This window comes from Symphalangus syndactylus, chromosome 14 (genome assembly GCF_028878055.3).
Source record: "Symphalangus syndactylus isolate Jambi chromosome 14, NHGRI_mSymSyn1-v2.1_pri, whole genome shotgun sequence".
Taxonomy (NCBI): Eukaryota; Metazoa; Chordata; class Mammalia; order Primates; family Hylobatidae; genus Symphalangus; species Symphalangus syndactylus.
Window position 1 is genome coordinate 12,893,840 of NC_072436.2, and position 16,277 is coordinate 12,910,116.

At 52.8% G+C, this 16,277-nt stretch overlaps 2 protein-coding genes across 4 annotated transcripts in view; both read right to left on the reverse strand.

Annotated features, from left to right (window-relative positions):
* TIMP2 (TIMP metallopeptidase inhibitor 2) overlaps nucleotides 1–16,277 on the reverse strand; it is a 73,230-nt gene that overhangs the window by 33,828 nt on the left and 23,125 nt on the right. The window contains exon 1 of one of the 3 annotated variants that reach the window (XM_055243049.1): nucleotides 15,594–15,735. The exons of the other annotated variants lie outside the window; for them this stretch is intronic. Within the exon in view, the coding sequence (XP_055099024.1) occupies nucleotide 15,594 (1 nt within the window). The 5' untranslated portion in view covers nucleotides 15,595–15,735. Of the gene's footprint in view, nucleotides 1–15,593; nucleotides 15,736–16,277 lie in introns of those variants that run through there. 3 annotated transcript variants of the gene reach the window in all.
* CEP295NL (CEP295 N-terminal like) lies at nucleotides 4,095–15,713 on the reverse strand. The gene is given in 2 exon segments (XM_055243041.2): nucleotides 4,095–6,011; nucleotides 15,594–15,713. A coding segment is annotated over 1 exon segment (1,692 nt). The 5' UTR covers nucleotides 5,820–6,011; nucleotides 15,594–15,713; the 3' UTR covers nucleotides 4,095–4,127.

The window sequence follows — 16,277 nt, forward strand, 5'->3', positions numbered from 1 at the left end:
TAGCTGGGCACAAGGCAAGTGCAGAAACAGCAGGAGCACGGTGACACCCCGCCCCGAGAAATCTATGTGGCTTTTGAAAAACAGCAGCCCTCCTGACCCCCAGCTTCCTTCTTAATCATGTTGAGCCTACAGCAAATTGTGGAGTGGCTTTGCAACCCTAGCCCATGACATTCTGGAAGCAGAGGATAGAAAAAAACCAGGCTAAGATCAAAATTTTCTTCCTTTTTTTTTTTTCCTAAGACAGGGTCTCTGTCACTCAGGCTGGAGCGCAGTGGTGCAATCACAGCTCACTGCAGCCTGGACCTCCCAGGCTTGAGAGATCATCCCAGCTCAGCCTCCCTAGTAGCTGGAACTATAGATGCAGGCCAGTATGCCTGGCTACTTTTTGTTTTTATAGAGACACGATCTCACTATGTGGCCCAGGCTGGTCTCAAATTCCTGGGCTCAAGCCATCCACCTGCCTCGGCCTCCCAAAGTGCTGGGATTACAGGTGTGAGCCACCATGCCCAGCCTTGAATTTCCTCTACTTGGCCTGAAGCAGAAAGCCACAGGCAACAGAGACCTAACCTACTAATGATTAAAAAACCCAAAAGCAAAAACAAAAGGGTCTTGTGGGATGCTACTTCCACCCCATCCAAATGAGCGTAACGCTTGTTGGTTCCACGAGCTTCACATTCGCCGGGGAAGTCCGGCTTGAGTATCTCAGAGGCGTGCACTTGGGGTCCCACTGAGCACCTCGCCCCGCACAGCCGTAGTTCCAGCTTTTACTCACTCATCACCTGTGCGCTCCCCCAGAATGGGAGTCCTGTGGTTCCATGTGCATGGCTCACTGCTCATCTCTAGTGACTGGGACAGTGTCTAGGACTCATATCTGTAAGTTTATTTATTTGAGATGGAGTCTCCCTCTGTCCCCAGGCTGGAATGCAGTGGTATGATCTCAGCTCACTGCAATCTCTGCCTCCTGGGTTCAAGCAATTCTCCTGCCTCAGGTTCCCGAATAGCTGGGATTACAAGTGCATGCCACTCGGCTAATTTTTGTATTTTTAGTAGAGACGGGGTTTCACCATGTTGGCCAGGCTGGTCTGGAACTCATGACCTCAAGTGATCCACCCGCCTCGGCCTCTCAAAGTGCTGGGATTACAGGTATGGGCAAACGTGCCTAGCCTCATATTTGCAAATTAAATATTTTATAAGAGCAGGTCAATCTTCTCTGGGGAAAAAAGGTAAAAATAGGAAAAAAAAAAAAAAAAAGAGCAATAAATGGGATCTTTCCCACACCTACATCCCAGCTGTGTCAAAAGCACTTTTTGATACCCGGTCTTTTGATTCAAATGCATCAGAGATACAGTCCTCTTTTTGGAAACAAGCACGAAACAGGAGAAGCTATGATCCTGGAAAGAAGCTCATACACACGATGAGGATATGCCGCAGTGAAAACGAGTAAGAGAGGCGTTTGTGTGATGTGGATGAATTCAGTAACCATGCCGAGGCCAAAAAAACTAGCTTCCAAAAGACTCCACATAATACCCTTTTTATAAAGTTCAAAACCAAGTAAAACTCAACACTGTGTTTAGCATACATATATGGATAAAGATAGGGAGGGCTAAACCCCAAGTTCAGCAGGTATGTATCTTTTTGTTTCTTTTTTTTTTTTTTTTTTCCTTTTTTGAGATGGAGTCTCGCTCTGTCGTCCAGGCTGGAGTGCAGTGGTGCGATCTCGGCTCACTGCAACCTCCACCTCCTGAGTTCGAGCAATTCTCCTGCCTCAGCCTCCTGAGTAGCTGGGATTACAGATGCCACCACCACACCCGGCTAATTTTTTTTATTTTTAGTAGAGACGGGGTTTCACAATGTTGGCCAGGCTGTTCTCAAACTCTTGACCTCAAGCGATCCGCCCGCCTCGGCCTCCCAATGTGCTGGGATTACAGGCGTGAGCCACCGCGTCCAGCATCTTTTTGTTTCTGAGACAGGGTCTCGCTCTATCACCCAGGCTGGCCGTGGTGTAATCACAGCTCCCTGTGAGGCCTCAGCCTCTGGGGCTCAAACGAACCTCTTGCCTCAGCCTCACGAGTAGCTGGGACTGTAGGTGCAGGCCACTATGCTCAGCTAATTTTTAAATTTTTTGTAGGATAGGGTCTCACCATGTTGCCCACGCTGGTCTCGAATTCCTGGGCTCAAGTGATCCTCCTGCGCTGGCTTCCCAAAATGTTGGGATTATAGGTGTGAGCCATCAGCAGGTATATGTCCAAGGAGGCAGCAGGGGGATGGGAAAAGGGAGGCAGCGCACAGGTAGTGAATATTCTGGGTCTTGGGTCTGGGTGATGGGCTCATAGTACTTCATTATATTGTCTACAAAATATACATAAGTAAGGCCATTCGTGGACCAATGATACTAATGTGTCACGAACAAAGATTGGTTGATCTGTCAATGTATCTGAGGTTGTTGGAAGGGAGGGAGAGAGACAGACTCTGAAACCATCCTAGTCCAGGGATCAGCAAACTATGGCACAAAGGGCAGATGCTGCCCACCACCCATTTTTGTAGAGTCTCATTGGAACCCGGCCACGCCCTTTTATTTACATATCATCTGTGGCTGCTTCTGAGCAGCTGCAGTAGAGCTGGGTAATTACCATGGGGGCTGCACAGTTAGCAAAGGCTAAAATATTTACTCTCCAGCTCTTTGCAGAAAAAGTATGTTGATCCCTGTGCCTGTCCCTAAGACTGCAACTGGCAGAAGAGAAGCTACCCAGTGTGAAGTCTCCGTGGCTGTGGTAGATGCCAGGTCAGTGGCAAAGCTAGCAGGGAGGAAACTGATCAAACGCCCAGGTGCCGACACCCTTGCCAGCCCCAGAGGGAGTCACCCAGTGGGGCGAGGGTGGCCTGTTTTCTCTTTTTTGTCTACTCTCTTTTCTCTTAAAGTTATAAGAATGTATTAAGCGACATGCAATTTAAACAATGTTGGTTTTGTCACTTTGAAAGACTAAGAGAGGTTTTAGCTTTGGTTCAGTCTCTGTTAATGTCTCAGCCTCAGCTAAGCACCAAGTGATCTGTCTCCTGAAATTGTGCCTGTCTGACCTTGGGTGCCCCTGAAAGGCCAGTGTTTATTTGGCTAAAACATCTGAAGGGCTTAAATGACCTGGAGTCTCCATCTGTGTCTGTGGCCCCTGAAAACAGACCGTCACCCAGGCCGGAATGTAGTGGCATGATCGGCTCTGGGAGATGCATCTGCAGTACACGAGCTAGACACACCCACTGAAACCCACGCAGGTTCCTATTTCTGTATATAGGTGGTTTCCCAAATGGGACTTCGTTTTAAAGGCAAGACTAGGCCGGGCGCAGTGGCTCAAGTCTGTAATCCCAGTGATTTGGGAGGCCAAGGCAGGCGGATCATGAGATCAGGAGTTCAAGACCAGCCTAGCCAACATGGCGAAATCCTGTGTCTACTAAAAATACAAAAACTTAGCCAGGTGTGGTGGCAGGTGCCTGTAATCCCAGCTACAAGGGAGGCTGAGGTAGGAGAATTGCTTGAGCCCAGGAGGCAGAGGTAGTGAGCCAAGACTGCGCCACTGCACTCCAGCCTGGGCAACAAAGTGAGACTCCGTCTCAATCAATCAATTAATCAACAAAGCCAAGATCAGGGAAGGAGTCCCTGTAAGGGAATGTGCCCTGGAGGACGGTATAATGACCGATTGCCTTTTTTTTTTTTTTGAGACGAGTCTCACTCTGTCACCCAGGCAGTACAGTACAGTGGTGCAATCTCGACTCATTGCAACCTCCGCCTCCCAGGTTCAAGTGATTCTCCTGCCTCAGCTTCCTGAGTAGCTGAGGTTACAGGCACATGCCACCATGCTCAGCTAATGTTTATATTTTTAGTAGAGATGGGGTTTCGCCATGTTGGCCAGGCTGGTCTCGAACTCCTGACCTCAGGTGATCCTGAGGCCAACCTCGGCCTCCCAAAGTGCTGGGATTACTGGTGTGCGCCACTACACCCGGCCCCAGATTGCCCATTTTAAAGAGGCCTAATAGTCTCTGAGGCAATGACGCAAACACAGATCTTAGAGACCCGGGTACCAGTTCTGGTATCACCATTATCAGTGATGTATTTACCCCGGGCGGGCCTCTCGCGTTTAGCATATGTTCTGAAACTCCCGCAAGCGTTTCCTGGCTTCTTCAAGAAACTGCTTGTGCAACTTGTTTTGCTCTAAAATCTGCTGCTGCTGGTCTCGGATCATCTGACTGTGCCGGTCGTCGTCAGCGAGGCTGGTGCCCGATGGGGTAGTGGTGCTGAGCTCAGGTGCTCTCTCCCTTTCCTGGGTTCTCGTGGAGGAGGACTTCAGATGGGCCAGTCGAGCTCTTCTTTGCTCCCTCCTCTCTTTTTCTAACTCAGCCTTTTAGTGGATTTCCAAGCTCATATCTGGGTGTTCCACTGGTTCAAGCGATTCCAGTTGTTTTTGTCTTCTCTGCTCCATCTCTGCTTTCTGCCTTTGCCTGGATGCTGTTGGGCCCACTCCGTCTGCCTGGTCTTGAAGGTGGAGCTGAAGGGAGCCCTCTGCCAGGGTGCCCAGTTTGGGGGTCTCTTGTCCAGATTCAGTGCTATACAATAATGAGTCCTCTTTGTTGATAAATATACCTGCCTTGGGAGACAATGTTTGACTTCCATTTCTAAACGTGGGCTTGACCGTGCCCTGATATTTTTGGTTCTGGGCCTTGCCCATTAATGTTTTCGAGTCAGTCTTGGACACTGCCTGCTGCTCCTCCTCCTCTGCTAGGCTCCTGGGTTCCCCGGCAGGCAGCATCTCTGCGTCTGCCGTTTTCTTCCCTCTTGGGGTCCCAGCGCGACATTCTTGCATCTCTGAGAAGGCATACTCTTCCCCAGGTCTCTGGTCCATCCTGGGCGTCAGTGCCAGGTACAAGCGCAGGTGTTTTTTCAGCTTTCTGTTTATATTAATCAACTCTTCAAGGGCCAACTCCAGCTCTTTCTGCCACTTGTTCTTCTCCCGGAGCGTGCACTGAGATGCTGGGGACACGGCTTCCCTTCTGCGGCTGGAATCAGCTGGCCACAGCTGCCCGAGGTCTCTCAGCTTCCCCTCCGGACTCTGTCCCTGAGAGCGACTGGTCAGGGCTGGAACGCAGCAAACTGCCCCCTTTCCCACTTGCCTCCTCCCCGCCCGAGCCATTCCTTTCTCTTTTTCCTCCACACGCCCGATTTCTCCCACAACAGCCACGAGTGGGTTCGACCTTTCTAGGTCCGCCCCTTTGCTCCTCCGAGGGTGGATGGCACAGCGGCCACCCTCAGACTTGGTGGAAGGTTCTGGCCTTCCCTTTCTCTTCTCAGGCGGGGCCAGGTGAGAATTCATCCGACCCGTGGCTTTTGTAGCCTGTGGTTTCTCTGGGCTCGCTGCTGTCTTCCGGGGCCTGGAGTGCCCGGGGTGTTGCTGGCCCAACTCTTCCCTGCAACTCCTCTCTTCACTAAGGGCTGCTCTATGCTTCTCCTTGGCCCGTGGGGGCCTGACTGATCTTTGCTGGACGGGCCCCTCCGAGTCGGGCTCATATTCCCTGGCCCGTCCTCCTCCCCAGCCTAACAGACATGCTGACTGCAGCCCGTCCAGGCCACCGACCTGCGGGTGCCGCGCCTCCCGACACCCTTTCCTCAACTCCTCAGCCAAGCGCTGAAGCTGGTAGCTTTTCCACAGCTTGACATCCGCTCTTCTCTGCAGAGCGAGATGGCCTTTGCCCCGGGCTTGTAGCAATTTGTGCTTTTTCCTCCAAAGCAGGGCTTCGTTATCAGGACAGAGGCTCAGCCACGTGGCTCCATCCATGTTTCTGTTCCTGTCTGCGAACCCAGCAGATGCAGCTTCCCAAGGAAGGTGCTTGGAGCCAAGAGTGGAGGGTTCAAGGGGCGCCCCTGGGCCTGAGGAGCCACAGAAGCCACAACTGTTCCACAGCAAACCTATGAGGAAGGGAGCACAAGTGCAGCTTTCCAGACCCCTCCCAGGAGAGTGAGCAAAGCCCTGGACACAAGCACACGGGATTCTCACTGTGGGGACAGGCTGCAAAATATGCCCCTCCAAGCTCTCTTGACCCGTGCCCACCAGGACCCACTCTCAGCCTCCCAATTTCTGTCCTGCACACTTTTGACAAGAGCCTGTGGGGCGGTTGTTTTGAACAGAGTGTGGTTTTGTTTCCCAGGGGACATTGGCAATGTCTGGAGACATTTTCTATTGTCACAAATGCAGGGAGGAGGTGTTCCTGGCCTGCGGCTGGGTGGAGGTGAGGGAGGCTGCTAAATACCCCACACTGCACAGGAGGGCTGCCCAAGACAGTGAAGAACCTGGCCAGAGATGTCAGTAGTGCCAAGACTGACAATCCCACCCAAAGGGCAAGTGTTAGGATCCAGGTAAGGGTGGAGGGGCACAAAGGGCAGCCCTTGGAAACAAATATTGAGAAGAGCAGGTGGATGTAAAAGAGGAAGTCTGGGCCTCTGGAGGGAGAATTGCTCGTAAAGGAGGAAGAGACGGGGGAGGGAGGAGCCTGCCAAGCATGTGTGTGTGCAGGAGTGTGTGTGCATGCTGGGCAGGGGTGTGTGTGTGCAGGGGTGTGTGTGCATGTGTGTGTACAAGTGTGTGCAGGGGTGTGTGTGCATGTGTGTATAGAAGTGTGGGTGTGCAAGGTGTGTGCGCATGCTGGGCAGGGGTGTGTGTGTGCAGTGGTGTGTGTGCAGGGGTGTGTGTGCAGGGGTGTGTGTGCATGTGTGTGTAGAAGTGTGGGTGTGCAAGGTGTGTGTGCAGGGGTGTGTGTGCGTGTGTGTGTAGAAGTGTGTGCAGGGGTGTGTGTGCATGTGTGTATAGAAGTGTGGGTGTGCAAGGTGTGTGTGCATGCTGGGCAGGGGTGTGTGTGTGCAGTGGTGTGTGTGCATGTGTGTGTAGAAGTGTGGGTGTGCAAGGTGTGTGTGCAGGGGTGTGTGTGCGTGTGTGTGAAGTGTGTGTAGGGGTGTGTGCATGTGTGTGTAGAAGTGTATGTATGCAGGGGTGTGTGTGCAGGGGTGTGTAGAAGTGTGTGTATGCAGCGGTGTGTGTGCAGGGGTGTGTATGCAAGGATGTGTGTGCAGGGGTGTGGGGTGTGTGGGCAAGGGTGTGTGTGTGGGCAAGGGTGTGTGGGTCTCCATGCATGTGTGTGCAGGGGTGTGTGCATGTGTGTGTAGGAGTGTGTGTGCAGGAGTGTGTGTGCAGGGGTGTGTGTGCATGTGTATGCAGGGGTGTGTGTGGGTAGGGGTGTGTGTGGGTAGGGGTGTGTGCATGTCACATCTGTTTATGTTTCTGTGCACATGTCTGCACATCTGTGTGTACAGGGGGTGTGCAGGTGTGTATCTGTGCATGTCTGTGTGTGCATCTGTGTGCATGTCGGTGTGTGTATGTGTATGTGTCCGTGTGGGGCATGCAGGTATGTATGTGTGTGTGCATGTCTGATACTTGAATCCAGTAGAAACCAGAGAGGAGGAGAAGCTGGTGTTAGCTCTCTCTTCATGATTCCCACCTCTTTCCTTTTATAATGATCAGAGAAGGACTCTTCCAGGTCTCTTTGGCATCAGGAAGGGACCCATGTTTTGTCAGGCCTTCCTAGCAAAGGAGGGGCATTTACACCAAAAGAGTAAGGGATTGTGTCTGTTGCCACGGGCAGCTGATGCCAGAAACAGCCAGATCTGTGAGCTGCAGGAAAGGCTAAGGGACAGCCACAGTCGATATGGAGTCCCCCTCCACTGCCCCTTCCCTTCTTTCATCTTAGTCTACGTGGAACCAGGCTAAGCATTTGGAGTTAAATGTAGTTGCAGTTGAAGTCATATGTAGTTGCAGGAGTCAGAAAATACTGCATCTACATTACAGCTAACATTAACCGTGCAGGCTCGCCTCTGAGCACTTGGCAGGTATCCGTTCATCTTTTTTACAGTAATCCTTTGAGATACGAAGCTCCTACCACCCCCGCCCCCGGTTCACAGACAGGGAAACTGAGGCAGGCAGAGATGAAGATGCTTAACCCAGATCACACAGCTGGTAAGTGGCAGAGATTGGCCCTCTGCTGCTTGGACGAACCCCAGCACCTTTGACCAGCCTCAGGTGGTCACACATTGCAGCTGGCTTTGACTTAAGTCTTCTAGCGGGAGGTCCTTGCACCTCTTGGTAAATCAGATCACACATTTAGAATAGTGGTTAATATTATATTTAGCCAGTCTGCCAAACACCATGATGATCAAGAGAGAAAGGGAGAGAGAAAGCTGGGCCCTTCAATGCAATGATTGAGATTTTTGACAAAGGTGCCATGGCAATTTAATGTGGGGAAAGAATAGTTTTTTGTTTTTCAACAAATGATGCTGGCACAGTTGGATATCCACAGGCAAAAAATGGGAGTTCACAGCCTTATCTCACCCTACATACAAAAATTAACTCACAATGGATTACAGACCTTAATGTAACATCTACAACTATAAACGCTTAGAAGAAAACATAGGTGTATATTCGTGACCTTGAGTTAGGCAAAGATTTCTTAGATACAACACCAAAAGCACAACCAATAAAAGAAGAAACTGATAAGCTGAACATCATCAAAATTAAAAAAAAAAAAAACCTTTGTGCTTCAAAAGATACTGTAAGTGAAGTGAAAATACAAGGTATGGGATGGAAGGAAATATTTGCAAATCATATATCCAACAGAAGACTTGAATCCAGAACATATAAACAACTCTTACTACCCAGTAAGATGGCAAATAATCCCATTTGAAAATCAGCAAAAGAAGGCCAGGTGTGGCAGCTCACACCTGTAATCCCAGCACACTGGGAGGCTGAGGCGGGCGGATCACTTGAGGTCAGGAGTTCAAAACCAGCCTAACCAACATGGTGAAACCCCGTCTCTACTAAAAATACAAAAATTAGCCAGCTGTGGTGGTATGCACCCATAATCCCAGCTACTCGGGAAGCTAAGGCAGGAGAATTGCTTGTATCTGGGAGACAGAGGTTGCAATGAGCTGAGATCACACCATTGCACTCCAGCCTGGATGACAGAGTGAGACTCTGTCTCAAAAATAAAAATCAGCAACAGATTTAAATAGATATTTCACCAAAGAACATAGATGTATGGCTAATACAGTACATAAAAAGATGTTCAATGGCAGCAGTCTTTAGGGAAATGCACACTGACCTTGCAGTGTCCTGTCACCTCACATCCACTCCAACGGCTGTCGTCAAAAAGACAGACAATAGCAACGGTCGGTGAGGAAGGAGGGGGAGGAACTGGAACCCTGTGCACGCTGCTGGTGGGAATGGAAAATGGTGCAGCCACTTTGGAAAACAGTCTGGCAGCTTCTTAAAAAGGGAAACACAGACTTACCCTATGACCCAGAGATTCCACTCCTAGGTCTATAACCAAGAGAAGGCCTGAATCCACAAAAAGAAACCAAAGCTCGGAGAGGTTGAATAACTTTCCCAGCTCACATGGAGGAGCTGGCCTCAGACACCAAAGACCACCAGGAACAGCCATGGGGATGTCCAATTAGGTGGGGTGAGGTCAGGGCTGCTGCGAATGCCCCTCTGTACATCTCGGAAGGTGCCTGGAGGCTCCAAGGTTCACAGTCTATTTCTGTGCCAAGAGCCATTGGTTCACACCCCTTGTCAACCAACAACAATTAGTATAACCTGGACAAGTCTTCCCTGCTCTGGAAGTGCCCCCAGCCCGTTCAATGACCTCAGTGCATCCCGTGCCAGCCCCACTGGCGTGGGCATCCCAATGAGGCAACGTCAGTTTTCCTGGAGACATGCAAACGGGTAAAAACTTAACACATCTGGGCAGAGATCTTTGGGATAAGTCTAGAAAATTGCAGCCAGCTCCATCATTCAGGAAGTGATCCCCGCTCTGACACCAACAGATGCAACCTCGTCCCTGCTACCCCAGCTCTCCTTGCTCTCCCCTCTGAGACCCTCCCCACTCACTAACTTGAGGCAGAGGGCAGGGTCTCACATGGACTCATGCAGGCACTGGCAGGGAAGGCAACTGAGCCTTCGCTGAGCCCAAGATGACCAAGGAGAAACAGCTGTTCACCTGTGGCACAGCCTGCTGGGATGCCTGCCTCTGCCTGTGATGCGTGGCCTGATCCCCAGGCAGCCCAGGGTCTCTCCAGCCCTGCCAGACAGGACGTCGGGTGCCCTTGGCAGGACACTTGCCCAGGAAGAGAGCCATGGTTCCAATCAGGGCCCTCGCTACAGCTCCCCTCCCAGAGGCACCTGCCCTCTCTGGTTGCTTAGAATATTCTGGAAGGGGCAGGGGTCCTGGCGCTCCTCTGTCCTCCACATCCTCTGAGTGTTCTGAGCATCTTGGGCTGCTTTGGTGTTTTCTACTCCCCCGCTGCCCTCTGGTCCTGCCCCCCAGAGCTGACAAGCCTGCCTTCTGCTGGCTGCCTTCAACCACTCGGGGAAACCACAGCTCCCCCCTCCACAGAAGCCACGCTCAGAGAAGCAGAAGGAAGGTGAGTGGACACCAATCTGGCCTCCGGACAGCACCAGGGCCTCCCACAGAGTGGAGTGGACACTGGGCCCATTCTCCTATCTTGCTCTCTGCAGTCCTGTGGCCCCAGTGCAGGAGCCAGCCCGTGGCAGCTCCACCCCAGACCGATCCGATCCCAGCGCCTGGGCCCAGGAATGTGCTCAGCCACCAGATTCCCAGCGGTTCTCACCAAAGTCAGGCAGCCTCTGGCCTACAGCTTGAGAATGACGTCCAAGCAGCTCGCCTTTCCCTGGGCGGCCGCTCAGACAGCTTTTCAACTGAGGCAGACTTCACCCAGGGACCCTCCACCCAGGCAGCAGGGAAGTGCCAGGGCCCACAGACAGCACCCCCCGCCCCCCGCCGGCCTCCTCACCCCCCTCTGAAGGAGACTCCAGGCCTGCTGTGCACTCCCGTGGCATCGGGGGCAGGGGGCGAGCATCACAGTCGTAGGGTATGTGAGGCGCCCAGAATGGGGGCTCCACAGCCAGGCCTGCGCCCCGGCTGCAGGATGCCAGGTCCTGTGGTTCAGTGTGAGACCTCCGCCTCTCTCGTCTGCCTCACGCTGCCCCCTCACACCCCCAAGGTGTGACAGCGTTTGAACAATGCACGTGCCCATCTGGAGCCTTGGTGTGGGCCTGTGAGAGACTGGCCTGCCCACCCCAGTCCCCACCGGGTGCATAGCCCTGTGGCTAAGTCGGGGCGGTCGTGACAAAGGCTCAGGCCCTCCAACTACCAGGCTGTGTTGTGATGAGGCTGCTGGAGCCCCAGGCCCCATGCCGGGAATGGGTGAATCCACCCATGGTGGGTGACTCTCAATGTGATACTAGCCTGGTACACTTGGACACCCAAAAATCAACGCAGCAGACGTTGTATCCCCAGGAGAAGGCCCCCCCCAACAGACATGGGGGACAATGGCAAGCCTGGCCATCCCTGAGGACAATGGCAGGACCCAGAGTGCCTCTCTCCTCCTCAAGGCATGAACTGGCCCCTCCAGATACAGGGACAACCTTTTCTTCCCACCTCAGCCTGTAACAGACACGACACAGGCCATACCCTTGGCTAGAGTCACTGCAACATGATCCGGGGGGTGACTGTGAAAGGAGCCAACGGGGCTGCCGTGTCGGTTTTCCTGGAGACACGGAAATGGGTACAAACTTAAAACATCTGGGCAGAGATCTTTGGGATAAAGTCCAGAAAATCACAGCCAGCTCCATCATTCAGGAATTGATTTCCCCCATGACACCATCGGATGCAACCTTGTCCCTGCCGCCTCCAGCTCTCCTTGCTTTCCCCTCTGAGCTCACAAAAAGAAACAAAAGCTCAGAGAGGCTGAATAACTTTCCCAGCTTACACGGAGGAGCTGGGTTTGAATGCAGACATCACACTGATCAGCACACAGACCCGCAGGATTTCATACTCTTCCGGCATTTCACGTACACCTCTCTCCATCTCACCGCCTCACCATAGGAGGTGAGGCCTATTCCTATTCGCACAATCTGACAGGGAAATTGAGACTCAGAGAGGTTAAGCAACTTGCCTAAGGCCACACAGCTCATAATCAGGGCAGCAGGGATTCCAGGCCAAGCAAGCAGGCCCCTGATCCAGGATCCTAGCCTGCTGCCCAGGGAGGTCAGAGCTAGAAACCACTTCCACAGCACAAGGAGACCATGCTCGGACTGTGCTTGGCCTCACGTGACCTCTGACCTCCCTGGCCCTCCTGTGACCCTGACAGGTGTGCTGAGCTTCTGATGGGTGGGAAGGCCTGCAAGGGGCCTGCGTGCATTCTGTGTGCATTGACCCAGGACACCACGGTTGGCGCCTCTGAGTTCATCACGTCGACCATCCCCGTCTTCTTTCTGCTTAAGTACTTGATTTGTCAACATGCACGGAAGGGTGAGACCATGGTGGTGCTTGAATCTTGTTAAAAGTCAGGCTCTGATTCAATAGTCTGGGTGGGGCCCAAGACTGCATTTTTTTTTTTTTTTGTTTTGAGACGGAGTCTTGCTCTGTTGTCCAGGCTGGAGTGTAGTGGTGTAATCTCAGCTCACTGCAACTTCCACCTCCTGGGTTCATGAAATTCTCTTGCCTCAGCCTCCCGAGTAGCTGGGACTACAGGCACGCGCCACCATGCCTGGCTAATTTTTGTATTTTTAGTAGAGATAGGGTTTCACCATGCCGGCCAGGCTGGTCTCAAACTCCTGACCTCAAGTGATCTGCCCGCCTTGGCCTCCCAAAGTGCCGGGATTCCGGGCGTGAGCCCCCGCGCCCCGCCAGACTCTGCATCTCTAAAGTGCTGGGATTCCGGGCGTGAGCCCCCGCGCCCCGCCAGACTCTGCATCTCTAAAGTGCTGGGATTCCGGGCGTGAGCCCCCGCCCCCGCCAGACTCTGCATCTCTAAAGCGCTCCCAGGGATGCTGATGCTGCCATCTGGGGGACCACACTTGGAGTACTGCGGCCCTGGCAAACCATCTCTTCCAGGAATCTGCATCTTGCTCTGCCTTCCTCCCCTGCCAGCAGCTCAGCCCTGATCATCTCTCACCTGAGGCCCTTACAAGCCTTCCAATCAGCCTCTCTGCCTCTGACCCCCAGGCCTGCACCCCGTCCTCTCCCGCACTGCGGCCCGGCGCTGTCTAACTGAGCGGCCTGGGTTACGTTTCAGCATCCCCCATGTGATTCCCTGCTGTCCACACCAGCAAGTCTCTGAGTGCAACCCGCAGCCACCTGCGTCATAATCAGCTGAGCTGCTAGTGAAGGGGTAGATTCCTGGGCCTCGCCCCTGACAGATCCTATCCCAGTCCCTGCGGGAGGGGCTCAGGAATGCGGCCAGTTCACCAGCTGCCCTGCCAAAGCCTGGCTACCTCTGGGCCTAGAGGCTTGAGAATGGTCAAGCAGCTCGCCCTGGCTCCCCTGGGAGCTACCCCAGCCTGGAGCGCTGCACACCAGACAGGGGTGGTGGAGCTCCTGGCCATTCCCAAATGCCCCACACCCAGCAGCGCCTGGACCGTGCTCACGCGGTTTCCTCATGACATGGACACACCCCCTTCCCCATCCTACCCACGTCCCCAGCCCAGGCCTCGTTCCCACTCCCCCAGCACGCCCCAAGCCTCCAAGGGAACAAAGAGAATGCTCTTCCCTTTCTCCAGAAGCCCAGCACCCGGGCCACATAGTCGAGCGCTTTGTCTTTGAAACATAAAAATAGCTATAGAAGGGCTCCCGTGAGCTGGCATCGGCCAGAGAGAGAACATATCCATATAATTAGAGCTTACCCTTTCATATGGAAAGTTAGACATTTCTCTGTCTACAGAGCCTACGTAGAATATGTAATTTGACCTTCTTTGGGGTAAACTTTGGCTTGTCTTTGGGATAATACAGGAAATCCCTCGAGGGCTTTTAAAATGTAAAGAACAGAGGTCCCATAACCTAAGTGACCCCGGAATGCAATTTGGGTTTTTTAAGTCGCCTTTTTAGAGCTCCCTGTGTCCTCCCCTCCCTGGTCATAACTGTCTGACAGCAGCCACACAAACAAGCTTATTAAAATTGTGTTTTTTTTGGCCGGGCGCGGTGGCTCACGCCTGTAATCCCAGCACCTTGGGAGGCTGAGGTGGCTGGATCACCTGACAACAGGAGTTCGAGACCAGCCTGACCAACGTGGTGAAACCTCGTCTCTATTAAATACAAAAAATTAGCCAGGCGTGGTGGTATATGCCTGTAATCCCAGCTACTTGGGAGGCTGAGGCAGGAGAATCACTTGAACCCAGGAGGCGGAGGTTGCAGTGAGCCTAGATCGTGCCACTGTACTCCAGCCTAGGCAACAGAGCGAGACTCCATTTCAAAAAAAAAAAAAAAGTGTGTTTTTTAATAAAGTAAGTAGAGTCCGAGGTGGTGGTGGGCTCTTCCACAGGGCCACTGCCTGAGCTTTCATACCTGACCTTATCAATTCAAAGCTGTGGGCATCACCGGGTACAGATAACCCATGCGGGAGGTGGAAAACTGTTGCTACACTCTAGCCTAGAAGGTTTTTAACAGCTTGCACAACTGGCCAAATCTTACAAGATAAAAGGTAATGGGAACACATCTAAAACTTATATGTGGGTCCCTAAATCCAACTATGCAAGTACAGAGGTGGGTGTGTGGAGCAGCACAGGAGACAAAAGACGCTGGGCCACCAGAAGGGCCAACGTGACTGTCCCCCGAGTGAACAGAAATGCCTCTAACATGCAAGCGAATGGTGCAGCCCAGCCGGCCGGACCTCACCTGGCCGTGCTAGGAGGCAATGGGAAAACAGCATGCTGTGGTGCCCAGGATGCCAGCAGGCACAGCACCACGTCCACGGGCACCGCCTGTTCCCATCCTACGGGACGCCATAGCATCAGACAAGACAGCCCGTGTGAAGCGCCGAGAACAGAGTCTGGCTCCTGGGAAGGCTCAGGAAATGCCGAGAGCTCGGCAGAGACACCCACGTGGTGCTGGATTCCACACAGGAGGAACCGACGGGCAGATGTGGAGCTAAATGACGGTAAACAGCTACGAAGTGCCTGTGCTCTAGAAATGGCCAATTTGATCATGTCATGGGATAAAGTTTCAAAATCAATAAAACCGTGATGAAATGATCAGGAATAAACCTATCCAGAAAGGTTCAAGGCCTAAAAGAGATGCACAGGCTGAAGAACAAGGAGCAAATCTGAACGAGGGAGAGGTGTGTCCTCCTGGGCAGTTCTCGCGAGAGGAGGAGGGTGGTAAGGACGGGGAGAAGAGGCTGCAGGCTCGGAGTTCAGAAGGAGGATGAACTCCTTTGGTCAGGAGGGGCCCACTGACCAAAGGTCCTAGGAAGAAAAGCCAAAGGAGGTGAGGTGGGGCAGGGGTGTTTGCAAAGGATAGAAAAATCTACAATGGCAGAGTATGGTGCTTAAGAGCACTATGTGACCTAGGCCAAGCTGCTTCACTTTGGGTGCCTCAGTTTGCTCTTTAGGATGGGGATGACGACAGCAGCACCCATCTACAGAGATGCCAGGGCTTGTCACCACGAGAAGCACCTGAAATGCTTGGGGAAGAGGGGTGGTACTTACTGTGTGTGTCTCCAGATGACTGAGCTAGACCACCCAGAACACATTACAGGGAGGCAGAAGCTGACAGAGGGGGCAGGAAGCACTGTCTCCAGGGCTGTCTTGAAATCACTGGGCTGACTTTGTAGGTAGTGAGACGCCCATCACTGGAGGCATCCGAGCCAAGCCCAGATAAAACAAATATCAGAAACATTTTTAACTCCATTTCTCTGAGTTCTAGCCTCTAAAAATACCCTCCATGACACCCTGTGTGCTGCCAGAGCCTTGGTTTTCGCCCTCTTCTCCCCAACTCTTAGCTATGTTCCGGTGGTGGCGGGGGGACGGGGGTCCCAAGCCACTGCACTGGGTTTTGGTTTCGCTATGTTGCCCAGGCTGGAGTGCAGTGGTGCGATCTCAGCTTACTGCAACCTCCACCTTCCGGGTTCACGCAGTTCTCCTGTCTCAGCCTTCCCAAGTAGCTAGGACTACCGGCGCACGCCACCACACCCAGCTAATTTTTGTATTTTTAGTAGAGACAGGGTTTCACCATACTGGTCAGGCTGGTTACAAACTCCTGACCTCAGGTGATCCACCCGCCTCGGCCTCCCAGAGTGCTGGGATTCCAGGATGAGCCACCATGCCCGGCCTGCACTGGGTTTTGGACTGGCTGTGTTAGCATCACCTGGGGCGGGGGTGGGTCACTTTAGA